Source organism: Amblyraja radiata, chromosome 5 (genome assembly GCF_010909765.2).
Source record: "Amblyraja radiata isolate CabotCenter1 chromosome 5, sAmbRad1.1.pri, whole genome shotgun sequence".
NCBI classification, from domain to species: domain Eukaryota; kingdom Metazoa; phylum Chordata; class Chondrichthyes; order Rajiformes; family Rajidae; genus Amblyraja; species Amblyraja radiata.
Window position 1 is genome coordinate 89,172,597 of NC_045960.1, and position 15,268 is coordinate 89,187,864.

General features: G+C 41.8%; 1 protein-coding gene across 6 annotated transcripts in view; it reads left to right on the forward strand.

The window, feature by feature from the left end:
• The window catches only part of LOC116973527 (muscular LMNA interacting protein), a 111,095-nt gene that overhangs the window by 83,636 nt on the left and 12,191 nt on the right, over window positions 1–15,268 (forward strand). For 4 of the 6 annotated variants that reach the window (XM_033021696.1, XM_033021695.1, XM_033021697.1 and 1 more), the window contains 2 exons: window positions 5,731–5,784; window positions 12,374–12,529. The exons of 1 other annotated variant lie outside the window; for it this stretch is intronic. In XM_033021696.1, coding sequence (XP_032877587.1) covers window positions 5,731–5,784; window positions 12,374–12,520 — 201 coding nt within the window. In that variant the 3' untranslated portion in view covers window positions 12,521–12,529. The remainder of the gene's footprint in view (window positions 1–5,730; window positions 5,785–12,373; window positions 12,530–15,268) is intronic. One more of the 6 variants, XM_033021699.1, reaches the window with a different exon arrangement.

Genomic DNA, 15,268 nt, shown 5'->3' on the forward strand with positions numbered 1-15,268 from the left:
CCTACTCCACAAACCGAAATACAAAAGGTTTTTCTAGTCGTACGGACTTTTTGTTTCTTAAAGTTAAATATTCCTCTTAAATTGTAACCCCCCACACGCTCGTTAAATAATTTTTGAATGTTTCCAGGTAAATTTTTATTTTTGGCCCTAAACATTATCTGAGCTGTTTTGAATGTAACCAAATCTTCTAATTTTAATAATTTTGACTCTAAAAATAATGGATTCGTATGACCCAGATACTTAGCATTATGGATAATACGAATTGCTCTTTTTTGCATCATGGTTAATGAGTGTATCGAATTTTTATAGTTATTACCCCAGACTTCTGCACAATAATTTAAGTAGGGTAAAATTAATGAACAATAAAGAATACGGAGTGATTTGTAATCCAGAGCTTGCTTGGCTTTGTATAATACAGAGATACTTTTTGACAATTTTAATTTTACATGTTTAATATGTGATTTCCAGCTTATTTTATCGTCAATTATAACCCCAAGAAATTTATTTTCATGCACTCTTTCAACTTCCACCCCATTTATCTTTATACTTACTAGTGTATTTATTCTACAATTACCAAATAACATTATTTTAGTTTTACTCAGATTTAATGAAATTTTATTCCTATCAAACCATATTTTCAATTTACCCATTTCTTTTATTATTTTATCCAATAGCTGTTTTAAATTTTCCCCAGAACAAAAAATATTTGTATCATCTGCAAACAAAACCAGCCTCAAGACATTGTTCATGTCCAATGTTATCACTAGCCACAGACGATGGCATCAGTCGATGCCTATGGATGTCACTGGCCCCTGGAACTGGGATCAGTGACGATTGGCAGGAAAGCCAATGGATAGTGGATTCGAGCAATGGAGGCCCAGAATATCAGCCACTGGGCAACGGAGATGTCTCGGCGACAATGGGGATGCCTCTGGCTGGTAATGCTGGCGGCTGCTGGCATTAAGTTGAATGGTGGTCGCTGTCCACTGGTACTGTTGTTGGCATGGATGCTCTGTATCAACGCTCTCCACTGGCACTGCAAGCCATCTTGATGTCCACAAATTTTACTGTCCACTGTAACTGTGGTCAGTGGTAATAGAGTCATAGGCATAGACACTGGCGATGCCTCACTGGCTTGCAGTGCCAACAGCCACTGGGCATTAGGCTCAGTCATGTTCACTGTGTCTGGCAACGACCACTGGTGATGGAAATGATGGCCACTCACACTGTAGACAATGTCACTGGTCTGAAAGGTCACTGATCACTGGGCACTTACATCAGGGTCAGAGTGGTGGCCTGATGAAAAGGATGCAGCTCCATAGGATGTTGTTTAGGCCGCATTAGGAATATTGCAGCAGTTCTGGTTGCCCCATTACAGGAAAGATATAGAGGCTTTGAAGAGGGTGCAGAGGAGATTTACAAGAATGCTGCCTGGATTAGAGGGTTTCAGCTATATGGAGAGGTTGGATAGACTTGGATTGTTTTTATTCTGGAATGTTGGAGGTTGAAATGACCAACACTAGAGGGCATATAAAATGAGAGTGTGTAAGTTTAGTGGAGATGTGTGAGGCCAACTTTTACACAGATAGTGGTGGGGGCCAGGAATGCATTGCTAGGGAAAGTGGTGGAGGCAGGTACAATAGTGGCATTTAAGAGGCTTTTAAATGGGCGATGGAAGTGTAGGGAATTGAGGGACATAGATTATATACAGGCATATAAGGGTTCTGTCTGGGCACCATGTTTGGCACAGACATTGTGGGCCAAAAGGGGTGTTTTTGTGCATGCGTGAAGGGTCCATTTCTGTAATGTACTGTCCTATGTTCTATGTCATTGGCTGCTGGCAGTGTTGACCGATGTCATCCCCTGTGACCATAAACAAGGTCACCAGTACTAGAGGCCAGTGATGATACTGACTGTCAATATGAACACAATGCCAAAGCCTAGCGATATCCCAGGTCATTGACACCGACACTGAACTCATTGGTTGTGGAATGCAGTAGTCTGGCATCAATATTGACTCCAAGAATAACACTTTCATCCATTGTGTACAATTCCAAGGTTCCACTTCCACAGCATGCAGAATAATTAATCGTTAGAAACTGCCTTTATAAACGGGCAACGTGTTTACACATCAGTATTACACTGAATACACTAGTTCCATGTTAGATCAATAACATGGAGAATAAATTATTTTCTGTTGAGCTTTGCTGAAGCAAACAAACAGAGTCAACCTGTATTACTGCTGTAGCAGTGATGTTATGTGCCAAAGAGATACAAAGTGCTGGAGCAACTCAGCGGGACAGGCAGCATCCCTGGAGAATGTGGTAGATGATGTTTCGGGTGTGCACCCTTCTTTAATCTGAAGAAGTGCCCTGACCCAAAACATCACGTATCCATGGAGTCTGAAGAAGGATCCCGAACCAAAACGTCACCTACCATGTTCTCTAGGGATGCTTCCCTGACCTGCTGAGTTCCACCTGCACTTTGTGCCTTTTTTTTGTAAACCAGCATCTGCAGATCCTAGTTTCTATGATGCTAAGTACCGTCTTTGTTAACTTACAACGTACAATATATGTTGAACTTGCGATATGCTAAAGCCGAGGAAGGAAAAAAAAAACTTTTGAACCTGTTCATAACACACTTCATAACACATTTAATGGATAAATGGGTAGGAAAGGATTAGAGGGACCTGTGTCAATGCAGGCAAATGGGACTAGCCCAAAATGCCAACTTGGTCAGCATGGACAAGGTAGGCCGAAGGGCTGTACAGATCTAAATGTTGTTTGTGGAAAGCATTCAACTGTAAATGTTGAAAATCTAACATTAAACATAAAGTGCTGGAAATACTCTGCAAATCATGTCTCTCTAGAGAGAGACAATCACAGTCAGCAAACTGAAATGATGTTCGGATGAAACGTTAACTCTGTTTTATTTCTCCAGCATTTTCTGTTTAAACGTCAACTTTTGTTTGGCAGATTATGAGAAAATCGATTTGAGCCTTGAAATTTACTCCCAGTCACTTACTACCCAGACAGGATTTCAGAGATAGCTAACTCTGAAACTAATTGAAATAACACAAGGACTGCTTCACATTTAGATGTAGGATTTCAATCAATCTCCTGAGCTCCCATCATGTAGCATCTTCTTCATTCTGGTTCAGAGCAGCTTCTCATCCATGTGAACTGGCCAAAGATCTGGTGACTGTGATCATAGAGAGCCAGGGAAACAGGCCCTTCGGCCCAACTTGTTTATGCCGACCTGGATGCCCCTTTTAAACTGGTCCCATAGCCCCCTAATCCTTTCCTATCCATGTACTTGTCCAAGTGTCTTTTACATGTTGTTACTGTACCTGCATCAACTACAACTCTTCTAGCAGTTTGTTCCATCTACCCACCACCCTCTCTGCGAAAAAGTTGCCCCTCAGGTTTCCTATTAAATCTTTCCCCTCTCACAAACCTATGCCCTCTAGATTTTGATTCACTTACCCTGGAAGAAAGGCTCTGTGCTTTCGCCATATCTATTCCCTTCACAATTTTATACATCTCCATAAGATCATCCCTCCGCCTCCTAAATCTTATCTCACTTTGTTAATGTCACCTGAACTAACCTTGTTGGTTCCATAAGAAGCTACACAAAAATGCTGGAGAAACTCAGTGGGTGCAGCAGCATCTATGGAGCGAAGGAAATGGGCAACGTTTCGGGGCGAAACGTCGCCTATTTCCTTTGCTCCATTGATGCTGCTGCACCCGCTGAGTTTCTCCAGCATTTTTGTGTACCTTCGATTTTCCAGCATCTGCAGTTCCTTCTTAAACACTGGTTCCATAAGATCCTATGCCAAATTTCTCCTAACTTTTCAGAGTTCACATAATTATTACTGAGAGCCACACAGTGGTTTAATTAATAAGTTTACTACCCAACATGTCTCACTCAGATAGAGACCACAATAGGTTTAAACCTGGCTTGTTGCTGTGTAGAACTGATGCTACAATTGCATCTTAGACGGAAGCAGAAGAGGAAGCCATTTGGCCTATTACAGATCTTTGGAATAGCTATCGTAAATTGCCCCACACTCCTTCCCATTCTCCATTGCCCTTTCAAATATCTTTCAATTTTTTTTTGAAAATTCACTTCTGAACATTGTTGTTCCACCATTTTTTCAGGCAGCACATATTAGGTCATAACTAATTGCTGTGTCCCAGAAGTTTCTATTTTGCCTTGGAATCTTTTGTAATGATATTAAATTTGTACTTGCCTACTGGTCTACTAGTGAATGCAAATTCTTCCCCTCTCTATGAAAAGCCTTCATGATGTTCAAACCAGGATTGAAATCTGTGCTGAATCTTTTGCACTTTATACCATCCTTGTGTATCTCCTCTGCATCCTTTCAAATCAACCATGGGTTTGGGAATAGGGATATTATCCCACATTGTAGACAGACATAAAATGCCGGAGTAACTCAGCAGGTCAGCAGGTATCTCTGAAGTGAAGGAAAAGTTGCCGTTTCGGGTCAAGACCTTTTCACATTGTTCTAGGTAGCCACCGCTACTGCTAAGAAACATATTTGTGGAAACTATAGCAGGGTAAGATTAGTGCAATGCACAGTCGATTCAAAATATTGCTTTTGCAGTTAACAGATGAGAAATGTCAAAATGGACAAAGAATTGGAGGGAAAATTGTACTCTGAACAATTCCTGGTTCGAGTCTAAGAGGAAAGTTGAGATGCGGTCAGGTGTACACTTAAAATTTTATATATACGTCAGTAAAAGAAAAGGGTGCGGGGTTAACTTAGTCTGCTTTTTGCAGAAGATTGTTTCTTCTGAAGAGTTTAAGGTCCTAGAACTGCTAGTTCATAGTTCAAACTAATATTTTTACTGACCAAGCAAGTTTGGGGCAGTTCTAAGCATTTCTGTAGTTCTAGAGGAGACTGTGGGATTAAGTATGGTGGTCTCGTAAATCTTTGTAGAATCATTGACAATTCCACAAACAGGCTTGTCTGTTAAATTCAGTCAGGAACACATGCATTGCTTAAAGTAATTTAATTTTCTGTTCAATGTAAGTGACATAGTATGCAGAATAATTAGATATTCAGGTGACTGCTGCTAAAACTCGTATTCACCAATGCTCTCTACCTTCTGTTTAAATGTTGCCAGCTTATGTTGAACTGTAGAGGGAGTACAGAGAAGGTTCACCAGACTGATTCCTGGGATGGCAGGACTTTCATATGAAGAAAGACTGGATAGACTCGGCTTGTACACGCTAGCATTTAGAAGATTGATGGGGGATCTTATAGAAACTTACAAAATTCTTAAGGAGTTGGACAGGCTTGGTGCAGGAAGATTATTCCTGATGTTGGGGAAGTCCAGAACTAGGGGTCACAGTTTAAGGATATTATATTTAAAAGGGAATTAGATGTGGCCCTTGTGGCTAAAGGGATCAGGGGGTATGGAGAGAAGGCAAGGATGGGATACTGAGTTGGATGATCAGCCATGATCATATTGAATGGCGGTGCAGGCTCGAAGGGCCGAATGGCCTACTCCTGCACCTATTTTCTATGTTTCTATGTTTCCCCCAATATTGCAATGATGTGTCGGTGCTATTAACTTTAAACAAGTGAATTATATATATTTTTTAAACACATCATTGCATAAAGTTTCACTTTGCCCAAGAGGTTATTTAGAGAATTATGTTTCCCACACATTTCTTGTTATTCTCTCTTTTTATGTGATGAAGCCACAACACTCAATAACAACAATCCATGAGAATGAAGCTTTGGGCATCAATGAGGTAAAGATGCCAATGTGCATGAACAAAGGTTGACTTTTAATTATTTTGCCAGCATCACACTGCATTGTGATGAATATCATGTTTTCAGGTTGTTTCTAAGGCTTTGCTGTGTAAGATTTAACATTGGGTGTTGGGAATGAAGCCTGGAATTTCTTTGCCTTTTCAAACCAGTTTGTCTCACATTGACCAAAGCAGTGCAAAAGAAAAGGTACAGAATTTTAACTGCTAACTATCAGCCAATTTTCAGTGATGTCTAAAGGGCCTGTCCCACTTGGGCGTCATTTGCGCGTCACGCAGGTGGCGCACGAAGATTTTGTGAATCCCAAAATCCTGGGGCACCGTGCGCGAACGCGCGTCACTGCCAACGCCACCATGTCTCACCTTGCGCCATGCACGCGTAATACACGCCATGCGCGCGTCACGACGCAGACGTGACACATAGATGACAATAGACAATAGATGCAGGAGTAGGCCATTCGGCCCTTCGAGCCAGCACCGCCATTCAATGTGATCATGGCTGATCATCCCCAATCAGTATCCCGTTCCTACCTTCTCCCCATATCCCCTGACTACGCTATTTTTAAGAGCCCTATCTAGCTCTCTCTTGAAAGCATCCAGAGAACCTATAGTGGGGTACTACAAGGCTCAGTGCTGGGACCCCAGCTATTTACAATATATATTAATGATCTGGATGAGGGAATTGAATGCAACATCTCCAAGTTTGCGGATGACACGAAGCTGGGGGGCAGTGTTAGCTGTGAGGAGGATGCTAGGAGGCTGCAAGGTGACTTGGATAGGTTGGGTGAGTGGGCAAAGGCATGGCAGATGCAGTATAATGTGGATAAATGTGAGGTTATCCACTTTGGTGGCAAAAACAGGAAAGTAGACTATTATCTGAATGGTGGCCGATTAGGAAAAGGGGAGATGCAACGAGACCTGGGTGTCATGGTACACCAGTCATTGAAAGTAGGAATGCAGGTGCAGCAGGCAGTGAAGAAAGCAAATGGTATTTTAGCATTCATAGCAAAAGGATTTGAGTATAAGAGCAGCGAGGTTCTACTGCAGTTGTACAGGGTCTTGGTGAGACCACACCTGGAGTATTGCGTACAGTTTTGGTCTCCTAATCTGAGGAAAGACATTCTTGCCATAGAGGGAGTACAGAGAAGGTTCACCAGACTGATTCCTGGATGGCAGGACTTTCATATGAGGAAAGACTGGATAGACTCGGCTTGACCACGTTGGAATTCAGAAGACTGAGGGGGGATCTTATAGAAACTTACAAAATTCTTATGGGGTTGGACAGGCTAGATGCAGGAAGATTATTCCCGATGTTGGGGAAGTCCAGAACTAGGGGTCACAGTTTAAGGATAAGAGGGAAGACTTTTAGGACCGAGATGAGGAAATCATTTTTTACACAGAGAGTGGTGAATCTGTGAAATTCTCTGCCACAGAAGGTAGTTGAGGCCAGTTCATTGGCTATATTTAAGAGGGAGTTAGATGTGGCCCTTGTGGCTAAAGGGATCAGGGGGTATGGAGAGAAGGCAGGGATGGGATACTGAGTTGGATGATCAGCCATGATCATATCAAATGGCGGTGCAGGCTCGAAGGGCCGAATGGCCTACTCCTGCACCTATTTTCTATGTTTCTATGTTAACCTGCCTCCACTGCCCTCTGAGGCAGAGAATTCCACAGACTCACCACTCTCTATGAGAAACAAGTGTTTCCTCGTCTCCGTTCTAAATGGCTTACTCCTTATTTTTAAACTGTGGCCCCTAGTTCTGGTCTCCCCCAACATCGGGAACATGTTTCCTGCCTCTAACGTGTCCAAGCCCTTAACAATCTTAGATGTTTCAATGAGATCCCCTCACATTCTTCTAAATTCCAGAGTGTACAAGCCCGGCCGCTCCATTCTCTCAGCATATGACAGTCCCCCCATCCCGAGAATTAACCTTGTAAACCTACTCTGCACTCCCTCAATAGCAAGAATGTCCTTCCTCAAATGAGGGGACCAAAACTGCACACAATACTCCAGGTGTGGTCTCACTAGGGCTCTGTACAACTGCAGAAAGACCCGTTTGCTCCTATATTTGACTCCTCTTGTTATAAAGGCCAACATGCCATTCACCATGCCATGCCAATGACGCACAAATAACACCCAAGTGGTACAGGTCCTTAACACTAATCTACAAACTTGTTCAACTAGAAGCCAGCCTAACCCTTGACACTGGGCATGCAACCTTACAGAAATAATCAAGTGGTTGCTAACTGCATCTTTGAGTAGGCTCTGACATTTAAACTTGAAATCATCTAAAAGCTTGTATTTATACTTGTTTTTGATTTATAAAGAAATTAACACTTTGCCTGAAATTGATAATTGATTCTGTGCCATTTTTATGTCATTTTTGCTAATTAAAAAATTGCATCACAGATGGTGGATTGGATTAGATTCTCCTAAGAAATTTCTATGAAGCCACTTTTAAATATATCAAAGCCTATTTTTTATGCAAAAAAGGTTTCTGATGCACGATCACATTCTATAACACTGATTGATTGCATAAGACTGGCAGTATTTAAATTTGACGGTATTCTAATAAATTTGAACGTAAAATTAATTTTGACCACAGTTTCCATTGATTGCATCTCAACTGGAAACTCTTGGCTATTGCCAATGTCCTGGGACGGACATTCAGCATAGATATTACATTTTCATCTGGATAGGGAGAGTCTAATATATTAGCTGCAATGCAAACTCCTCCAGGAGTTGCACAGTTTAATAGGTATTTCAACAAATTTTGTTGCTTATTAATGATAGAAATGAGAGGAATAAAATGGTTTGATTGCATTCATATACCTTCCACCACATATGAAAGATTTGAGCTATCCGTTGAACAGCCTTGTATTGTTGAATAAAATGGAAAATACAGAAAACACTCAGCTAGTCAGGCAGCATCTGTGGAAAGAGAAACCATTAACATTTCAGGTCCAGGAACTTTTCTTTTTGATTTTCACAATGTTGAATGATACATTCTTTGAAAAATTACGTTATTTTAGAGTTCAACATAAAACTTCCATTAAATTGAACATTTTGCAAAATTTCTACAAAGTCTTTGATTATTTTAATTCTAAATGTGTAACTGTAAAGTGTGTGGTGACAGAGAACATACGGGGCGGTATTCATATCTCTACCTCTCCATTTACGTGGAGCATGCCTCTAATCAGGTTGATTTACTGTGGAAAAAAACAAAGCGCTGGAGGAACTCAGTGGGTCAGGCAGTATCTGAGGAAGAATGGACAGAAGACAGTTGGTGTCAGGACACGCTAGGGCAGCATGGTGGCGCAGCGGTAGAGTTGCTGCCTTCCAGCGCTTGCAGCACCGAACACCCGGGTTCGATCCCAACTCCAGGTGCTGTCTGTACGTAGTTTGTACATTCTCCCCACATTTCAAAGATGAACAGGTTTGTAGGTTAATTGGCTTGGTGTGTGTGTAAACTGTCCCTAGTGTGTGAAGGAAAGTGTTAATGTGCGAAGATCGCTGGTCAATGCGGACGGTGGGCCGAAGGGCCTGTTTCCGTGCTGCATCTCCAAAACTAAAAAAAACTAAAACTAAAACTTCTTCAGATGTAAATGCCGAAACATTGTCTGACCGTTCCGTCACAGCTGTTGCCTGACCCACTTAATTCCTTAGTTTTTTTGCTCCCAATTCCAGCATCTGCAGTATCTTGTATCTCATGTTTGATTTACTGTTGCCTTGATATGTGTTTGATCTTTGGGCAGCCCAGAAACCATGTGGCCGGAGTTGCTACTTAAAGCTGGCAGAAAAATTGCAAGTTATACTTCGATACAGCTAATCTCAACTTTCTTACATCCTGAAGTACTTTTCTACCAATGCAATGCTTTTTTTTTTAAAGAGATACAGCATCAAAACTGGCCCTTTAGCTCACCAAGTCTGCACCAGCCAACGATTATTCGTACACTAGTTCCGTGTTACTCCAGTTTTGCATCCTACACAAGGGACACTATAGAGAAGCCAATTAACCTGCACAGGTGTGCGTGTTTGGAGTGTGAGAAGAAACTGTAGCACCCAGAGAAAACCCATACGGCCACAGGGATAACGTCCAAACTCCGTACAGACAGCACCCGTAGTCAGGATCAAACCAGTTCTCTGGTGCTGCAAGGCAGCAACTCTGCCGCTGCACCATTGTGTCACCGTTTTAAGCCCACTGCTGTATTTCCAAGTTGAGCATCTTTGTAACAGTGCACTACTGCCATCGCATGCAGTCGTTTCCACAACATCGTCAGCTCTTCTCGTGGATGCTCCCACGTCTCCACATGGGATCTCCCACGTTGTCTTCTGACATGACTTATGCGGGATGTATCCCTTACATAAGGGGTTGGACAGGCTAGATGCAGGAAGATTGTTCCCGATGTTGGGGAAGTCCAGAACAAGGGGTCCAGTTTAAGGATAAGGGGGAAATCTTTTAGGACCGAGATGAGAAAAACATTTTTCACACAGAGAGTGGTGAATCTCTGGAATTCTCTGCCACAGAAGGTAGTTGAGGCCAGTTCATTGGCTATATTTAAGAGGGAGTTAGATGTGGCCATTGTGGCTAAAGGTATCAGGGGGTTTGGAGAGAAGGCAGGTACAGGATACTGAGTTGGATGATCAGCCATGATCATATTGAATGGCGGTGCAGGCTCGAAGGGCCGAATGGCAACTCCTGCACCTATTTTCTATGTTTCTATAAATTGGGAGTGTTTGTACACAGTCTTAATAACATTCAAAAGGTGTACGTAGTGCGAAATTAAGATTGGAACGAACATACAAAAAATACAATTCCTTTACATTTTGAAACATTAATGTGCATATAAAAGACCTAATAAAATTAATCTCTCAGGGCCAGGTAATTAGCTAGGCAGTAATTATGCTTCAGTACTTAAGCAATTAAAATTCATGTAGGTAGTTTAAATTCACATCAGCTCAAGTGATGTGATTTTTCTCCCTCTGGGAGGTGGTTACAAACAGAGTGGAGAGTCTGAATCACTGATAACTACTTTGGAATTCGTGTGTTAAACGATGTTTGTCTGGAAATTCTACCCAATGTCATTGCCATTCTCATGGCACTGACGATCAGGTCGACTCTGCCTTACGGATGTTGACTGAAAGATATTCCCAGGTCAGACTGGGCTCAGAGAGCTCATCGATTTTCTTCAGAAAGGTTCCATAACAGCTCTCTGAGAAGGCAACTGTCTCATCTTTAAGATGACGCCTCCAACTGTGCAGCACTCTTTGGAGTTGTTATGGAGTCACAGCACAGAAATAGACCCTTCATCCAACTGAGTCCACACCGACCATCAATCACTCATTTACACCAGTCCTGCGCTACTCATGTTATTCCCCCACATCCCCAACAACTCCCTGCCTCCAGACAAGACCAGAGGTCAGGAACACACCGAAGAGGCTGGAGCTGTGAAGCAGTAGCTCTACTATCCACCCCATTGTGCCACCCCACAACCTTCATTGTAGTGGAGTATCACCAAAGATGTGCAATCCTTTAAAGAGGCACATAAACCCAGAGCCTCTGACCCAGTCAGAGAATAAATGTTTTTGTTGAGATCCAGTGCTGTCAATATTTGTCCATGTGAGGCAGTCCATGTTTAGCTACACCATCCATGCTTGTGGTGTATGCTGGGCAACAGACATGGAGAACAATAGTATAAGGAACCCTTAGGTCCTATATGTTAACTATGAGGCTTAACCCTTAATCATTTGATATCTTCAGATGCCCACTTCTCAGCTTCATAAGCTAACTGAAGTACTTTCATTTCTTTATAAATGCGTTTTGAAACTGAAGCAATCCCCACCAACTTAGATGTTCTCACCATGAACTAGTATTAATGATAATGAACTAATAATTCCAGTACAAATACCCAGATGTTCCTGGACGCAATTATTCTTGCATTGTCAATGTGTGTGTACCCCTGCTTTATGGAGGGGATGTGCTCCTAGAAATCTGTGACACAAGCACTTTTTTCCAATGTGTCCCATGTTATAAGTAGAGATGCCTTTCAATGGAAAGCTTTTCTCTCAACAGCAATGTCCACCTAGGTGCAAAGTCTACAGAAAGGAAATTCTGATTGTTTTGTACGCAGATGAGGAAGGGTTGTTGTTTTAATTAACTTGAAATGGATGTTGACAGGTGACACGAGAGACTGCAGATGCTGGAATCCAGAACAGCAAACATAAATGGATGTTACATTGTTCGATATAGTATCAATATAAGGGATTGCCTTGTCGGTTTCCAAAGTAAATCTCTTTAGTGACCATCCATTGTGAGCCACCAGCCGGTGATCATTGTCTTTGGTAAATCAGTTCATCTGTATACATTTTGTGCTTATTCTTTCCGACACCTCCATAATAGTGAATTTTTTTCCCCACAAGTTTTATCACAAATTTTGGGTAGTGATTTGTGAATTTGGTGAGGGAGAATTTCCATTACCCAGATTGTCATAATGAGGCATTATACTGTATTTTGAAATAGTACACTCTGGGGAAATGGTAATTGTTCTCCCTTGACTTTGATTATCGCAGCTTGTGAATGCAACAACAAAACCAATCAAAGATCAGCTTCAGAGGAAAGGCACTGAGCGAGGATCTAGGCGCTCACCAACGGATTACCCTGGCAGTGATGAGGAAGTAAGGAACGAGAACGAGGAACGAGAACAAACCATCAAATGATGAATGAAGGTGAGGGATGTGTTTCCTCTGTGCAAAGCCTGACAGCCAAACAGTTATTTGAGACTGCAGGAGCAAATGCATGTTTGGAGTTTAGCGTGCAGAGAGACACAACATGGAAACAGGCCCTTCAACCCGTTGACTCCACACTGACCATCAATAACCTATTTACACTAGTTCTATGTTATCCCACTTTCGCATCCACTACCTACACACTACGGGCAATTTATAGAAGAAAATTAACCTATAAATCTGCATGTCCTTAGAATGTGGATGTGCAAGCTCCACACAGACAGCACCTGAGGTCAAGATCGAACCCGGGTTTCTGGCACTGTAAGGCAGCAGCTCTGCCGGCTGCGCCACTGTGCTGCCCCTTGTTGTGACACAGGTAATTATAGGTTGAATGGCCTAATTCTGCTCGTATGTCTTATGGTCATATGGTCTTATGATGGTTTAGTAAAACTTTCACAAGTCTAGTTAAATAATTTTCATGTAAATTAAAATATTTGTACCCATTGACATTTCAAAAGACCATTTAATCCAAGATTTTGGCTTTCGTTTTCCCCAAAATAAATTATGTTCATGAAAAATACATACAAGATGTACAAAACATTTCACAACTATCTTAAAGTTGATAATGTTGTCTATTCGGTTATTAATTGTGCAAGATCCTATTGCCGATGTTGTGACTTCTTTGGACCATAAGCACTTGAAGTGAATGAGCCAGTTAGAGACAATCCAGCCCCTCAATCTCAAGAGGTGGCAGGACCTTAGGCTAGCCAACACAGTCCTTTTCCACAGAGCCTTTGAATTGGCTGCAACGAGCTTCAGAACATCGCTCGTCATGCGCTCCTGCAGCCTGGAATGCATGAGGTTGCAGCATTCACGTATGCATTGCCTTAGATTGGCTGACTGGCAGAAGGAGGTTTACGAGAATGTTACCAGGGATGGTTGGGTTAATGCATGAGGAGCGATCGATGGCTTTGGGGCTGTACTCGCTAGGGTTTAGAAGCACGAGGGGGGGAAAAACCTATCATACCTCTAGTTTCTCTCCGATCCGAAACGTCATCTATTGCATTTTTCCAGAGGTGCTGCCTGACCCGCGAAGTCACTCCAGCATTTTGTGTCTTCATTATTATCTTCGGCCTTTTTCCTACTCTTTCCGCATGATTCAATGATATAGTTTTGTGGAAGGGTTTTTAAAAACATTCATATTGAGATTTTATAGAATGCCACGTTAAAGCCTGGCAGGTTTTGGAGTTCTATTTAGGATTGAACTGTAATAGAAACAGTAAGACACTCATTTTGCTCTCTGCGGAAGCCTTTCATGTTTCATTTTGACCTGAGATGTCAACAGAATCTATCACTTAGAGGCAACCTGTTAATGTTAATTGGGTTAGTGCGCTTATGCAGGGGATATTATGCAGGTGTTCAGAGACTTGATAAGGTCACTTGTCCCCAGCTGCTTTTTTCTTTCTAATTATCTTCCTGCACTCTCATGCTTCTGCCGTCTATGAAAATGGGATCATTTTGTGTTATGGACTGGGCGTCATCCAAAACTCTCTGCAATTTCTTGCGGCCTTGGGCAGAGCTGTTCCCAAACCAAAAGCAAAATAACAATCTCTGAGAAACAGGCGCAGTTCTTGCAGATTTCCCACTCATACCAAGGCATTGGTTTCACAAGCAACAAAAAGAAAAGGTTCTGATTCATTCAATCAATATCTACATGGAAACCAGTTATTAATTGTATAACAAGCATTTGACCCTTAGTATATGCAATTGAGGATTTAAGGAGGACAATGAGGAAGATCATCCATGAACATATTAGAGTCATAGAGACGCAGCACATAAACAGACCCTGTAGCCCACCGAGTCCACGCTGACAATCAACCCCCCATTTATACTGATCCAACATATTAAATATAACAAAGTATGCTTGAGGGGTCAGTTACACCACTCTGGTTCCTGTTTTCCTGTTTGAGTTTAGTTGAGTTTATTGTCATATGCACTAGTGCAGTGAGGTGCGGGTACAATGAAAATCTTGTGTACAGCAGCATCACAAGGAGCATGCACTCAGACAATGTGTAAATAGGTTCTGCCAGATATTTAAAATAAAAAGACTGCAAAAAACAATTTTAAAGATCGCACTATAAAGTTGTTCTGAAGTGGTGACTAATTGTTTTACTCCCATTTGTCTGTTGAAGTAAACCGCTTCTTGTACATAAGAAATTGGCCATACAAAATAACAGCTGAAGAAATGTATGATATATTTGGGAAGTATGGACCAATCAGACAGATCAGAGTTGGAAATACACACAAGACGAGAAGAACTACGGGTGTCAGCGGTTAAGGGGAGAAGGCAAGGGAACGGGGTTAGGAAGGAGAAATAGATCAGCCATGATTGAACGGCGGAATAGACTTGATGGGCCGAATGACCTAATTCTATATGGAATGAACTACCAGAGGAGGTAGTTGAGGCAGATACAATAACAGCATTTAAAAGGCACTTGGACAGGTACATGGATGGGAAAGGTTTAGAGGGTTATGGACCAAATGTGGGCAAATGGGACTAGCTTAGATGGGGTATTTTAGTTAGCACGGACAAGTTGAGCCGAATGGCCTGTTTCCGTGCTGTATGACTATGACTGTGACTCCATAACATGAGGTAATTTCATAGTCATTATCACTACTCCTGGTTTCTTTTTATTGAGAATCCTTTAAATATTAATTTCATATAATTTGATTTCATTT